Consider the following 15,723-nt stretch of genomic DNA (forward strand, 5'->3'; position numbering starts at 1 on the left):
GGAGGCAACCAATCATGTGTCTCTCTCACATCCCTGTTTCTCTCTCTCTGTCCCTCCCTTTCCCACTCTCTAAAAATCAATGGAAAAATATCCTTGGGTGAGGATTAACAACAACAAAAAATTGCACACCACAAAGTTTTTTAGAGTAAAAAAAAAAAAAACTAATCAAAGCTATCTGTCTTTTTTTGTTAATGCTAAAAACGGAAAACTTTATCTGGGAAAATCAAGGTTGACAAAACAACCGAAATAACGTGACAACTATCAATTTATCTAAAAACTGGTAAATTTTGACCTGGTCGGTGTCACTCAGTGGTTGAGCGTCGACCTGTGAACGAGGGGCATGCAGGAGGATTTGGTGTCTGCTTGTGAAGCTGTTGGCTCCTGCTCTGGTGTCTGAAGCTGGCCACTGGGTGTGTTAGTTCTGGGCCTCTTGGAAGGGATTCTTGTGCTGGCCAATGTAAGATACTGCCCGTGGCTGACTGGTCCTTGGCAACCTTTTTGGAGCTACAAGCGATCCATAGGTTGGAGCTGCCTCTGCTGGGCCTGGGTGCATGCAGGAAGGACCAAGCTGCCCACCAATGCTGGTTTTTACCAGCACCGGGCCTGGGGGCAGGACAGCAAAAATCCTAAGGCAACCCTAGATCCACCTCTGCCTTCCCCCACCTGGCCTTGCCCTGCCTGCTGGCTGTCTATAGCTGCAGTCACAGGAAGAGCTTATGGCTGTACTCAGCAGGGGTAAGCTCTACAGGGTGGGGCCAGAGGGAGTCCAGCAGGTATTGCATGTGTTAAAAATTCTTGCACCACTCTGGTTGAAAATCACTGACATATAACATCATACTAATTTCAAGTGTATAATGTAATATTTTATATATATCTTTTTAAAAAAATATATTTTATTGATTTTTTACAGAGGGGAAGGGAGAGGGATAGAGAGTTAGAAACATCGATGAGAGAGAAGCATCGATCAGCTGCCTCCTGCACACAACCAAGGTACATGCCCTTGACCGGAATCGAACCTGGGACTCTTCAGTCCCCAGGCCGACGCTCTATCCAGTGAGCCAAACCGGCCAGGGCTTATATATATTTTGAAATAATCACCACTATAAGTCTAGTTAACATTGGATATGTTTTTAGAAGGTGATTCTGAAAATGTTTTTGAGAAAAGTACAGGCTTTTGTAAGATGGAAAACCTAGAATCTTAGAATCAGTGGCCCAGCATGATTACTCTCTAACTGGGACACAAAAGTATTTTAATAAAATTCAGTCTCATTCCTACTTTGCTGTTTTACATTTGTTCTTATTTGAAAAAACTACAGATTTTTCTTTCAGAGAAATTTGTAATCTTATTTTAGGTTACCCTGACTTGTTGAATCACTGTTAATTAAATCAGTTGTTAAAACATGTGATTTTAGCTATTTTCCCATGGCTGTTGAAATATTTTTAATTCTTAGAGTTTTAAAATGTTTGCAGTGATTATTATGTTATTTTACTTTAACTGAGTTTATATGACTTTGAGATAAAAAATTTGTATTTATTGCTCTCATGGTAATGCTAGTACCTGACATTTGAATTTCTCAGTTTATAAAATGCTAACATGATAATGTCAAATATTCTTTCATACTTCTTAATACAGTCTGATTTTTTTGTGTTTTTTTTTGTTTGTTTGGCTTTACTTTTAAACATTAAAGTGATCTCTAGTAATATGGTTTATGTTTTATATTTTTATTCTAGTTTATTCATCGCCTGAAGACCTAACAGTGTCTAAGGGACAAGAAGTGGAACCTGGTAGTGTGGTTAAATATTTCACTGTTGTTTGGTGTAAGGCTTCAAAGAAAAAGCACAAAAAGTGGGAAGGTGATGCTGTTCTTATTGTCAACGGAAAATCTCTTACATTAAAGGACCTGGAAGGCAAAGACATTGGAAGAGGTATTGTGATATTACCTAATGTTTATGAATTGGCCTAAAATTAGCATATATCTTTGGTTACATCACTGAAATCTAATTGGGTTTTATAAAGGGGTCGTTTAAGATGTTCATATCTAAATTTTCTCGTAAACATAAAATTCTCTCATAATGTTTAGTCTTATGTATACTAGCTCAGTGAGGCAGATCCCATCTCGTAGTTTCATTTTCTTCAAAAAAAAGAAAAGGGGGGACTATTATGTATGAAGGTAAAACTATAATCCTCATTAATGTGGAGAGGTCAAGACTACTGTTGAATTCTGATAGTTTGGGGAATAGAGCAGTTGGTCTTTGGCATTTTGGAATAGAAGCTAACTAATTTCTTCCTCTATTAGAGCATTAACATTAAAAAGTGCTCCATTATAAATCATTTAAGAATATATATATGTTACCAGTTGGTACAGATTGTAAATTTTAGTCCAGTTTTAATAGGGCAAATTGTAGCAATTTCCAGCTAGTTTAAACAGGTCATATTTTCTAAAATGTGAGTGTTTTATTTTTTAGAGCCTTAAAAACATTTATGGTAGACACAGTTCTTACCCCCCTGTAATCACACAATAACTATATGCATTTAAAGTAGACAGGCATAGGAGTCTAAAAGTTTCTCACTATCTGGTTAATGAGCTCATTTTGAACAAACTGTGACTGACTTACTCATATTTACATTCCATCAGCACCTTACACATGGCAACACTTAATATCTGTTGAATTAATAATTCAAACAGACTTGGTGTAAAATATCCCACTTAAATTTTTAAAAAATTGATTTTAGAGAGAGGAAGGGAGATGGATAAGAGAGAGCGAGAGAGAGAAGCATCGATGCATCGATGTAAGAGAGAAGCATTGACCTGTTGCCTTCCATACACACCCTGACTGGGATGGACCTGGCAACCTGGATATGTAATTGAACCTGTGACCTTCCTGTGCGCAGGATGACGCTCCAACCATGTGAGCCACACCGGCCAGGGCTAAAGCTTGGCTGATTTTTTATAACTATATTATTATTTATTTTTTCTGATTTTTAGTGTTTTTTGTCTTTTTTTGTTTTGTTTACCAAAGTGATAAATTATGTTTTCATTCTGGCTAATGGGTTATACAAGGCTATTTGCATTAAAGCACAGTTTTCTTGTACAGTTATGGGAAGGTGACTATGGTATCAGTAATTAAGTCATCTTAGAGTATCAGGAAATTAACTTTCTTTGTTCTCAATTTAAAGGCACTGGATATAAATTCAAAGAGCTTGAAAAGATCGAAGAGGGCCATACAATGATGATTGGCGGAAAAGAAATAGAAGTCATGGGCTCGATCTCCCCAGATGACTTCAGCAGTGGCAGATGCTTTCAGCCTGGAGGAGGAGGTCCTGCTATATCAAGTTCTTCTCAAGCTGCCAAGAAGTGTTTTTCTAACCCCTTAAAAAGTGTCTATAAACCAAGTTCAAAGGAAAATAGGCAGAATAGTTTCCAAAATTGCAAACCACGCCATGATCCATGTGCACCAAGTAAGATTTAATAATTAGTTTGAATATTCTGTTTCTCCTGTCAAAAGAGTTTTGGTATGTGAATTTAAACTTTAAATTTTCTTTTAAACTTTTCAGATGAAACTATGTATATATTATTCTTCAGATACATAATCTGATGTAAGGGATAATGTTGATGTTGAGTAACAATGTGGTTTGAGAATTATTTTGTAAGAAACAGTAATAAAAATTCTGTACATGCATTAAAGGAAAATATGCAAATTGTAGATGTATACACACAGACATACATGTGTATGATTTTGGATAAAATATGACATTTAGTAAGGAGAAAAATTAATAAATTAATGAATGAGGATTATATTTACTACCATTTTGAAGACTATGTCTTGATTACATGCATTATCATATTAAAATATTGAATAATAAGATATGTAAAGAATTAAATCTTAGCCCATCCGGCATGGCTCAGTGGTTGAGCATTGATCTATGAACCAGGAGGTCACGGTTCGATTCCTGGTCAGGGCATGTGCCCGAATTGTGGGCTTAATCCCCAGTGGGGGGCATGTGGGAGGCGGCCAGTCAATGATGACTTCAGATTTATCATTTGAGACCTGCTATCTAGTTATATTTGATTTTGTAATTTTGGGTGGTATTTTAGTAAAACTTTTAAATTGTGTTAGCATATTTCTAAAGAATCACATTATTGTTCTATGGTTACTTCATGCTCCTTTGCAAAGATTCATTATTTTGACATTCATGAATATAGTGATTAACTTGAAGCAAATAGTGGTGGTGAAGTCGATGGAAAATTCTCAGTTCTTCTGGTTGATAGGAGTAGTGGTCGTTGTTAGTATGTTCAGGACTGAAAATAAAGAGTCTTTATGTTAAATGTAGGGAGCCTTTCCAGAATAAGAAGCTGTGAGCTTTGCAAGCACATGTTGGCAAAATTCCAACCTATGCTTTCGGTTGGATAGTTGGATATAATAGTTCTCTTTGCTTTGAGTACTGAACTATTAAATGTTGTGGCTTAGTGGATTTCTTATTAGAAATAGTGAATTTCAGAGCACTTTGAGTATATGAAGTTTAGAAAACTCTTTGTAATTCTTTGCATGAAATCTTACATCAGTAAGGCATGAGATTTTATTTTTAAACTAGAGGTCCAGTGCACGAAAATTCATCACTCGGGGGGGGCCCTCAGCCCAGCCTGTGCCCTTGCTTCTTACCACCCACCTGTTTGCTGCTCCTTAGCGCTCCCTTGGAGGTGGGAGAGGCTCCTGCCACTGCCGCTGCACTCGCCTGGCTTCTGGCTGAGCAGCACTCCCCCTATGGGAGTGCACTAACCACCAGGGGGCAGCTCCTGTGTTGAGTGTCTGCCCCTGATGGTCAGTGCATGTCATAGCAACTGGTCATTCAGCCGTTCAGTCTATTTGCATATTAGCCTTTTATTATATAGGATTTTGTACCCTTGCTTAGCATTAATGTTATTCAGTTTGAAGAGTTTTGGTTTTCTTTTTTGCCACAAATGATGGCAAACAGTTATATCTTATGAGTAATTAAAACAAGATAATGTAGTTGCTAACAAAGTGAAATTACAATTCATTTATAATTATTGTTTTACCTTTTTCTTAAGATTCCCTTGTTATGCCCCGACCAGACAAAAATCATCAGTGGATGTTCAATAAAAACTGTTTCCCTGTTGTGGATGTTGTGATAGATCCTCACCTTGCATATTATCTTCGACCACATCAGAAAGAAGGAATCATATTCCTTTATGAATGTATGATGGGAATGAGGTAGGAAAAGAAATCATTTGAGTTGAGTCTAATCTGAGTTTTGATTTAGCCCATAACATAATGGTTTTCTAGGAAGAGTCTGATACAATGATTCGCAGAGGGTCCATCATGAATTTAGTTGGAATGATGAGTGGTACTTAATGTGTGCATTTATTTCAAAAGTGGTTCTTGATGGATACCATATAGTAGCCATCTTGCCAGGAGCTGGGCATACAGTCAGGACCATGGCCCTCACTCTTCATTTGAAGAAACAAATAAATGCAGTCAACCTTAATGGGATACAATAAGAGCTCATTACTAATATGATAAAGGTATATGGGTGCAAAATGGAAGAAACCTTAATTCTCCTTATGAGAATTTTAGAGAAAGGTTTTTGTCTTATCTCGCCTCTACTTTAAAAAGATGACCAAGATTCCCCCCTTCCTTTTAAATTGAGTTTTCTGATTAAAGAATGGTAGTATCCTCTCTATCATAAAGATATGATAGAAGTCCACCTCAATCCCCCCAAAAATCCAGACAAAGGAAATAAAAGAAGTCAAATGTCCCTGGTAACATCTTGGTGTATTTCCTTGCAGTTCTTTCTTTAATGCACAGGCCCTTGATTTTTAAATTGGTCGTTTAACAGGGAGTTGGGAATGTCAATTCCTAAAAATTCTGAGAACAAGTTAAGGGCATGTTGTCTCCAGGAAATTGTCCAGACTCGTGTTCTTGCTCAGATTTGCTTTTCTCTTTGGAGATCTTATCTCAGTTGGCCTGGGAATCATCTGTGATTTCTTCTATTTCACCTTCTCAGTCTAATCAAACCCTGCAGCAGCTGTGGGAGCTGATGTCGTAAAGTTACATTTTATCTGTACTATTGCAGTGACTCCTACCTTGCGTATCTGCTTCTCATACTCCTTAAATCCACTCGTTTGGTATTTCTGTAAAACAGTTCTGAACGTGGCATTCCCTTGCTTAAAATCATTCAGACTCTGAGAACTTAGAGCAGTGTTCCTAATCTGTGATATGCACTCCCCTGCTGGTATGTTGGGTAATTTTAGGTATACATGAGCACGCTTTGCTTTTGAATTTTAATAGTAGTGTATTTTAGCCAATGAATTATTAGAAAAAAAACAGCACATTTAACTTTTGGTTTCACGGGTAAATTATGTGTAGAAAGAGTTTTCTTTTCAAATACATCTAAATAAAAAGTATGCAGATTGAAAGAAAAATAATAAAGAAATAATAACACATATGGCAAAAATTGTGATGGTGGTCATGAAAGCCTGGTGTTTGGGAGACACTGACCTACAAGATACAGTCTGACCTTTCAAGGATAAGTAGCCCCATCTTTTGTCTTCTTTCTGCCTATGCTGCCAGGTCCATAGCCTTGTATTTCCCTGCTTGGAATTCAACTCAAGGACCAAGTATACTGAACTACTCAGTCTGTGTAGTGAATTCCTGTTCATCTCTTAGAACTTTGCTCAAGGTGCATCTTCTCAGGGAAGCCTTTCTTGTGCTCTTCTCTTTACCGTGAAAGATGCATTACTGTTTTCTCTCTGCCACTCAATATCTCAGCTGGCATTCGGTCTTGCCTTGGCAAACTGTTGATGAAAAATGATAACAGTGGCTAGAATTCATATTTGCAATTTTATTTCCATACTTTTCAATGGAAAACATATTTTAAGAATTGCTTTTGCTTATTATTTCTAGCAATAAGGAATAGAATGATTAACAGACTATACTTATGTTTTTGGTAATATCCTCAATTCCCTTGGACTTTGTAACTTTTAAAATATCTATCAACTATATCTGTCAAAGGGTTTTAAAAACTATAAAGTGGTTTGGGATGCCACGTAAAATATTTCTTGTACTATTTTTAAAAAAATATATTTTATTGATTTTTTACAGAGAGGAAGGGAGAGGGATAGAGAGTTAGAAACAGCGATGAGAGAGAAACATCGATCAGCTGCCTCCTACATACCTCCCACTGGGGATGTGCCCGCAACCAAGGCACATGCCCTTGACCGGAATCGAACCTGGGACCTTTCAGTCCGCAGGCCGACGCTCTATCCACTGAGCCAAACCGGTCAGGGCTTCTTGTACTATTTAATTTTAAATTGCATTAACTTAGTAGATCTGTGATAACAGACTCTTAATAAATTATGTGTATTAGATTAAATATTTAGTATTTAATATTTCTTATAGTGCAGGGAGATATTTTGGTTGAAGTTTTTATTTACTGTCAGGGAATCATAAATATAACTTGATAGCTGTTGACGGTTAGGATTACAATATATTTTAAACTGTTTTGATAACTGCTAACAAGACTGATAAAAACTGCTGAACTGTTAGTGATAAGGACAGTTCAAGTATTCATATGTAGATATAAAATTGAGATTCATTTCTAATCTAAGTATATACATATTAGTAACAAATGATTTAGATTCAACTCTAATTTCAGATTTATTTTAGTAATTTCTTAGGCAATAAATATATAATGAGTACAATTATCAAAGATGCAAAAGAGATATGTAAATCAGCTGAATGAAAAACTAGAAAAAGTATTTAGGGAATAGAATTGTTTTAATTACAAAATATCAGCTTCTGGTTCTTGACTAATAAGTGAGGATTTTAGAGCTATAAAATATTTTCCTATTGTGATTAAAGAAGTATAATTATTTCTAACAGAGTGAATGGCAGATGTGGAGCTATTCTTGCTGATGAAATGGGTTTAGGGAAAACATTGCAATGTATTTCACTCCTCTGGACTCTACAGTGTCAGGGACCTTATGGAGGCAAGCCGATAATAAAGAAGACACTTATTGTCACACCTGGAAGTTTGGTGAATAATTGGAGGAGAGAATTTCAAAAATGGTTAGGAAGTGAAAGGATCAAGATATTTACTGTTGATCAGGTAAGAGACTTAAAAGTTTAGCCTTGGTCATTGTCTACATCTGTAGTTTTTCAAATCATTACTGCAATTTTCACTCTCTAATGTAGCAGTTTCTCAGGTGTATGTAACTCTCCATCTCCTTTGCAGAAAAATGGAATCTTTTTGGTTTTGAGTTAACATATTCCAATACTTGCTTAATGGCTGTGAGAAATATGCTGCTTAAATTTTACTTCATACAGTTTCTGCCCAAGATTTGTTAAGTATTATGTTCTCCTTTTTTTAGGACCACAAAGTAGAAGAATTCATCATATCTCCATTATATTCTGTTCTGATTATCAGTTATGAAATGTTACTTCGTTCCCTGGATCAAATTAAGAATATAAAATTTGATCTCCTCATCTGTGATGAAGGGCATCGTTTGAAGAACAGTGCCATTAAGACAACCACAGCCCTCATTAGCCTCGCTTGTGAGAAAAGAATAATTCTAACTGGTCAGTATTTACTTTTGGGTGGAGGAGATGGAATTGCTGCCTATGGAAAATATACAACTTGTAATATGATGCTTAGCATCCAACGAATCCATGTATTGAATGGAGTTCATGCTAATAAACCCATTCTAATAAAGCCTTGGTAGGACTGAATTTCCAAATCCCTATGTAATATTCCCCAGCTCGTCCAAAGGTCTGAATAGTTTTAGTAAACATACCAACTTGACTTCAATCATTAGCGTTTCCTTTTTTCTTGTCACAGGACATTGCTGCTTGACTTTTATTAACATTAAGTTATTTACTAGTAGCTTCTTCTACAAGTTCTACCTAGTCTAGAATTAGAGAAGAGTACTACAAGCAGTGAATTAGGGACTGCAGAGTCTAGACAGCCTTTGTGACTTCTTAGGATGACACTGTGCTAGTGTATTGCTTTCTCTTGTGGCCACATACCCTTTTCCTCTGTTTTTCCTTTTTTTCTTCCCGAAATCCTTTTGTCTTATCACCTTTTTGTATTCTGCCTTTTTTCTTTTCCTTTTTTTTTTTTTAAGTTTTCCTTTGGCCTCTTTCTCTTATGTATTACTTAGGATGATTTCATGTACAAGTAACATCTGAATTAAATGTGCTTATTCTCCCATATAACTGGAAGTCTAGAGCTGGTACAGGATCAGGGGTGCGATACAGCAGCTCAACAATATTTACAATGATTTTGGTTCTTTTGGTCCTCTGCTGTGCCAGTGCTGGCCTCATCCTCAGGCTGGTAGCTGGTGACTGCAGCAGTTCCAGGCATCATATCTAGATGTGGTGATGTCCCAAGGAGAGCGGAGACTGGCTCTTCCTGTTGTTCTATTTTCAAGAGTGAGGAAACTTTCCCAGAAGCCCCTCTCTCACTTCCTCTCATGTCTCCTGGGACAGGGTGGGTCAGATGATGTTGGTGGAAACTGTCGGTGCCTTTCCTAGTTCTCCTTTCTGGTTGCACCATCTCTTAGCTGCTAGGACTATCGATTAAACAACGCATGTCTCCCATCTCTTCTGGAGAATGATCCCTGTTTGAATAAGCGCTTATTCTGTCACCTATAGCTTGGCCAGTGATTGACTCACAAAAGGGAAAGTGGAAAATGCCAGCCCGCTTGCTTCAGAGTAATTTCAGGACCAACTTTATGGTACAATTTATGCTCCAAGCCTCCCTATAATTTAGCTCGAGGCTATCCTTGCTTATTTTCTCCCTCTGCTATTTTTGGGTTCCATTATTCTGTTTGTTCCGAGAGCACTCCCTCTCTAAATCATGTGCAGCAAAATACTTATCTCAGGCTCTGCTTCTGAGGAACCCGGTATGAGACACAAACCCTTGCTACATCCGTCATTGGCAAAGGGTGGGACTGTTGTGATTGGCTTGGGTTCATCAGTTGGGGCTAGATGAATGCCTGGAAACCAACCACAATGATCCTTATACCTCTCTCTCCCCTTTCCTTCTTGCTTTCCCCATTCTCCCTATTTTATTAGTCATTGTCATGGATTTTCTTTTAAAAGTGTAACAAAATGCATACAACATAAATATATTTTCTCTAGTCTTTCTATGATGTGTGTAAAAATGTAGAATTGATTAGCTGTGTTAAAAAAAAAACTGGTAAGCATTGGTCCAACCTGGAGTTGACCCATTTAGTTTTGAGGAAAGTGATCCTTAAACTCTCTGACATTGTAAAATTCATATTGTTTATGTTAATGAAATAAGTGCAATTTTAAAAACAAATTTTATTATTTATATCTTTGGACAATTTTTTCTAGTCTGTTATACTCTTGGACTATGCTGACTTACATGTTCTTTTGATATAATTATTGAAGCATGCTAATGTTCTTTTGAATATTAGTTAGCCAGAGTTATTGAGTATGTAATATATGCAGGGTATATGAATTCATTCCAGTCTGTCAACCTTTCAGATTAATGAAGATCCCACTTTGATCTGGCAACTTTGAAAGACAATAACAGTAGGTGCCATTCACTGAGTGTTTTACTAAGTGTCAGGCACTGTGCTGGTCACTTCACATACATTGTCTCTATTTTTTTTTCTTTGTAATACCACTGGGAAAGTATTATCTTCTCACTTTTATAAGTGAAAAAAAAATCCTGAATTTAACTTAAAGATAAGCTAAGGCAATTTGAAGTCACACACTCACAATCCTTGAACTCCTTTATTCCTTATTTTAGAAAATAATAGTATCACTTTTTAAAATTTCATAAATAGGTACTTCATATAGAAAGAATTATAATTGATAGTAAATTGATATTAAGAAGTACTAAGGATTATGGAACATTTATTGTGATCTAGGCCCTATTCTAAGTAAATATATGGATTATCTCATTTGATCGATACAACTCTAGGAGCTACTATGATTATTCCCATTTTACAAATGATAGAACTGGGGTAAGTAACTTGCTCAGAGTCACTCAGGTAGGATTTGATGCAGGTAGGATTTGAACCCAAGCAGACTCCAGAACATGCACTCAGCCACTATGCTGTACTAAAGAAGAATTTAGTATACAGTTAAAACCAGAGTTAAAACTTTATATAATTATTAATATATTTTTTCAACTTGATCTGATTGCTCGTTTGTCCTCAATTTTAGGGACTTTGCTTAAAGTTAGTCCATTTAAGGAAGTAAGTACAAATTTCCATGTAGGTCTGTGATTGTAAAACACTAACTTGACCTCATCACTTTTAATTCTTTAGGTACTCCAGTTCAGAATGATCTGCAAGAATTTTTTGCATTAATTGATTTTGTAAATCCAGGAATATTAGGCTCTTTGTCATCTTTTAGAAAAATATATGAAGAACCCATCATTATATCAAGACAACCTTCTGCTTCTAAGGTATAATTTATTTTAATAAATTTAGGTTAAAAAAAAGAGCAGTATGAAAAAAATAAAAAGAGCAGTATGCCTGGGGAAATTCTCTATAACTTGGGTAGTTTTAATTTAGGAGAAATTAAATTAGTATTGTTATTTTTCCCCCCTCACAATCCTTGAACTCCTTTATTCCTTATTTTAGAAAATAATAGTATCACTTTTTAAAATTTCATAAATAGGTACTTCATATAGAAAGAATTATAATTGATAGTAAACATGTAAAAAGGCTCATCCTTACTGGCATTGAAAAGTAAACCAAAATGGCCCTTGCCAGTGTGGCTCAGTTGGTTGGAGCATCATTCTGTACACCCAAAGGTCAATGGGTTTGAAACCTGGTCAGGACACATACCCAAGTTGTGAGTTTGATTCCCGGTCAGGGTGTATACAGGAAGCAACTGATCGATGTTTCTCTCTCACCTCGATGATTCTCTCTCTCTCTTTCTTTCTCCCTCTCCCTTCCTCTCTCTCTCAAATCAATAAAAACATATTTTTTTCCATTGATTTTCAGAGAGAATGGAAGGGACGGGGGGAGGAGGAGAAGACAGAGAGAGAGAGGCAGAGAGAGAGAAACATTGATGTGCGAGAGACACATTGATTGGTTACCTCCTGCATGTGCCCTGACTGGGGCCAGGGATTGAACCTGCAATCCAAGTACATGCCCTTGACTGGGAATTGAACCCGAGACCTTTCAGTGCTTGGGCCAGAGCTCTAACCACTTAGCAACACTGACCAGGGCTGATATTTTATTTTTTAATTAAAGTTGATATACAATACTATATTAGTTTCAGGTGTATAATATAATAATTAGTTATTTATATAACTTACAAAGTGATTATCCCCATAAATCTAGTATCCATCTGACAGCATACATAGTTATTACAATATCATTGACTGTATTCCCTATGCTATACTTTACATCCCAGTGACTCTTTTGTAGCTACCAATTTGTACTTCTTTTTTTCAATTGTCTAAAGTTTTACATATGTCTCCTTTTTCCCCGATTGACCCCCTCCCCCCCCAGCCATTCCCACCCCGGGCAAGCCCCCACCACCCCAAGTGTCTGTGTCCATTGGTTATGCTAATATGCATGCATACAAGTCCTTTGCCAATTTGTACTTCTTAATACTTTCCCCTTATTCACCCAGCCTCCAGCCCCCCTCCCATCTGGCAGCCATCAAAATGTTCTCTAACTATAAGTCTGTTTCTGTTTTGTTTGTTTATTTTGTTTTTTAGATTCCACATATAAGTGAAATCATATGGCATTTGTCTTTCCCTGTCTGACTTATTTCACTCAGCACAATACCCTCTAGGGTCATCCATGTTGTTGCAGATGACATTTCACTTTTTTAAAAAAATATATATTTCTTTATTGATTTCAGAGAGGAAGGAAGAGGGAGAGAGAGGTAGAAACATCGATGATGAGAATCATCAATTGGCTGCCTCCTGCACACCCCCCACCAGGAATCGAGCCTGCAATCCAGGCATGTGCCCATGGCTGGAATCAAACCCGGGACCCTTCAGTCCGCAGGCCGACACTCTGTCCACTGAGCCAAACCGGCCAGAGCCATTTCACTCTTTTTTAATGGCTGAGCCATAGTCCATTGTGTATGTACCACTTCTTCATTATCCATTTATCTACTGATGGACACTTAGGTTGCTTCCATATCTTGGTTATTTAAATAATGTTGCACTGAACATAGGGATGCATATATATAAACAAATATACACATATGGGATTTATTTTAAGCTTCATTGTGAAGTTCTGTATACTGTAAAGATTCTATATAATCAGTGTTTTGAACTCTGCATCTGGTAGATTGTCCCCATTTTGTTTAGTTCTTTTTCTGGAGTTTTATTATATTCTTCCATTTGGGACATGTTTTACTCATACTATATTTTGATTTTAAAACTGTACTATTATTTAATGAATAATGTGTAACAATTTGGAAAGAATTAGTAGTGCTTTGTGCCAGTAATTTCCTATAGGGTTAATTTTAGGTTCAATAACTTGTCAAAATATTTGCTTACAAGTCTTTGCTGTATCAGCTCTTTGCTTTGATTTTAAGACTATGTACCATTACAGTATTCACATGAAAACTTCCTTTCAGAATAATTAAGTTTGTAGAGTATAGATTTCTGGTTGCTCTCACTGGTGCCAAATAGCCAAACAAACAAAAATTTAGGAAACTGTGGCTTCACTTAATTAAATGATTATGCTGAACATTTACTAGTAAAGGGATGATGGTTGGCTTTCCTTTCACAAACTTGTACTTCATTTATTCTGATGAATCAAAACTCTGAATTGAAGTAACTAGTTTATCATTGTAAAATATTTAATGTTCATTTTAACTGCAAGTAAACTTTAAGTCTGCTATTTCTTTCATAGGAAGAACAGGAGTTAGGAGAGAAAAGAGCAGCTGAACTTGTTTGCTTCACTGGACTCTTTTTCCTTAGAAGAACCCAAGAGGTCATAAATAAATATCTTCCACCTAAAATAGAGAATGTAGTCTTTTGCCGACCAGGGGCACTACAGCTTGAACTTTATCAAAAGCTGTTGAATTCTCAGGCTGTGAGGTTCTGTCTTCAAGGGTCGTTGGAAAACAGTCCTCATCTGATATGCATAGGAGCTCTTAAGAAACTGTGCAATCACCCCTGCCTTTTGTTCAACTCCGTAAAGGTAAGTAGCATGTGAGACTGTGTCAGGATGTGAGCTGAGGGTTCTATGTCATGTGAAGCTAAGAGGGCAGATTGGACTAATTCCTGGGGTTGTATCTGTGGGTTTCCCCAAGGATCTGAGTCTCTTCAGGATGGTTCTGCTCTCGAGCAGGTTCGGCCCCTGTTTGTTCTTCAGAGCATGTCCACGTTCGTAGATCTGAACTAGGGATGGAATGGGTTTGAGGTTCTGCCTTCTAGACTGTGTGCCCCATGCCCTTTGGTACCTTGTCTAGTATTTTGTCATGGTTTCTCTTCCTGTCTTTTATTAATAGAGCCAGTCAGTTTTGTTTGTTTGGTGCTAACAAATAAAAAATTTGCCATTAAAAATAATTTATTTTTTCTTCATTATAAAGTAACACATGATTTTTGTATGAAATTCAGAAAATCACAAAAAAGACAATAAAAATGATATACTGGTTAGAATGCAAATTGTTAAATAAATGGAAGATAGTTTGGTAATATGTATCAAAAGCCTTATAATTTTGTATATTTTGTGACCTGGCATACCACTTTTTGAAATTTAGTATAAAGAAATAATGCTCTCCAGCCAGAGAAAACCACATTTTGATATTAGTAATAATAATAATCTTAGCTAGCACTTATTAAGCACTTATCATGTACCAGACATGAAGTACTTTTCTAGATTGACTTATTCTTTTTTTTTAAAAATATGTTTTTATTGATTTTAGAGAGGGAGAGAGGGAAACATTATCGATTATCTGCCTCCTGCATGCCCGTTGCTGGGGATCGCACCTGCAACCCGGGCATGTTCTGTGACCAGGAATAAACCAGTGACCTCCTGGACCATGCTCAACCACTGAACCACACCAGCCAGGCTAGAATGATTTAATTAATTAATTTTTAACTTTTTTACTTTTATTGATTTCAGAGAGGAAGGGAGAGTAAGAGAGAGATAGAAATATCAATGATGGGAATCATTGATTGGCTGCCTCCTGCACGCCCCCTACTGGGGATTGAGCCTGCAACACAGGCATGTGCCTTTGGCCTGAATCAAACCTGGGACCCTTCAGTCTGCATGCGATGCTCTATCCACTGAGCCAAACGGGCTAGGGCTAGAATTATTTATTCTTTTTTTAAATATATATTTTATTGATTTTTTACAGAGAGGAAGGGAGAGAGAGAGTTAGAAACATCGATCAGCTGCCTCCTGCACATCTCCCACTGGGGATGTGCCCACAACCAAGGTACATGCCCTTGACTGGAATCGAACCTGGGACCCTTCAGTCCGCAGGCTGACGCTCTATCCACTGAGCCAAACCGGTTTTGGCGAATTATTTATTCTTGATAAAATTCTATGTAATGGGGACTGTTATGACTATTCCCAATTTTTTGTTGGGGAAATAGGGACTCAAGAGATATGTGTATATAATCTTTTTATAGAGACACTTAATTTTGCTGCTGTGCTTATTATTTAAAACCTATTTTCCCACTCAATAAATTGTGAACATTTTTCCAAATTAGGTACCTTCTACAGATATGATTTTTAATGG

At 36.8% G+C, this 15,723-nt stretch overlaps 1 protein-coding gene across 2 annotated transcripts in view; it reads left to right on the plus strand.

Moving 5' to 3' along the window:
* RAD54B (RAD54 homolog B (S. cerevisiae)) overlaps nt 1–15,723 on the plus strand; it is a 51,247-nt gene that overhangs the window by 26,936 nt on the left and 8,588 nt on the right. For both annotated transcript variants that reach the window (XM_006105337.3, XM_023746402.1), the window contains exons 4-10: nt 1,732–1,926; nt 3,179–3,460; nt 5,070–5,232; nt 7,903–8,128; nt 8,391–8,598; nt 11,322–11,461; nt 13,884–14,174. In XM_006105337.3, the coding sequence (XP_006105399.1) occupies nt 1,732–1,926; nt 3,179–3,460; nt 5,070–5,232; nt 7,903–8,128; nt 8,391–8,598; nt 11,322–11,461; nt 13,884–14,174 (1,505 nt within the window). The remainder of the gene's footprint in view (nt 1–1,731; nt 1,927–3,178; nt 3,461–5,069; nt 5,233–7,902; nt 8,129–8,390; nt 8,599–11,321; nt 11,462–13,883; nt 14,175–15,723) is intronic.

This window comes from Myotis lucifugus, unplaced genomic scaffold (assembly GCF_000147115.1).
Source record: "Myotis lucifugus unplaced genomic scaffold, Myoluc2.0 scaffold_673, whole genome shotgun sequence".
NCBI lineage: Eukaryota > Metazoa > Chordata > Mammalia > Chiroptera > Vespertilionidae > Myotis > Myotis lucifugus.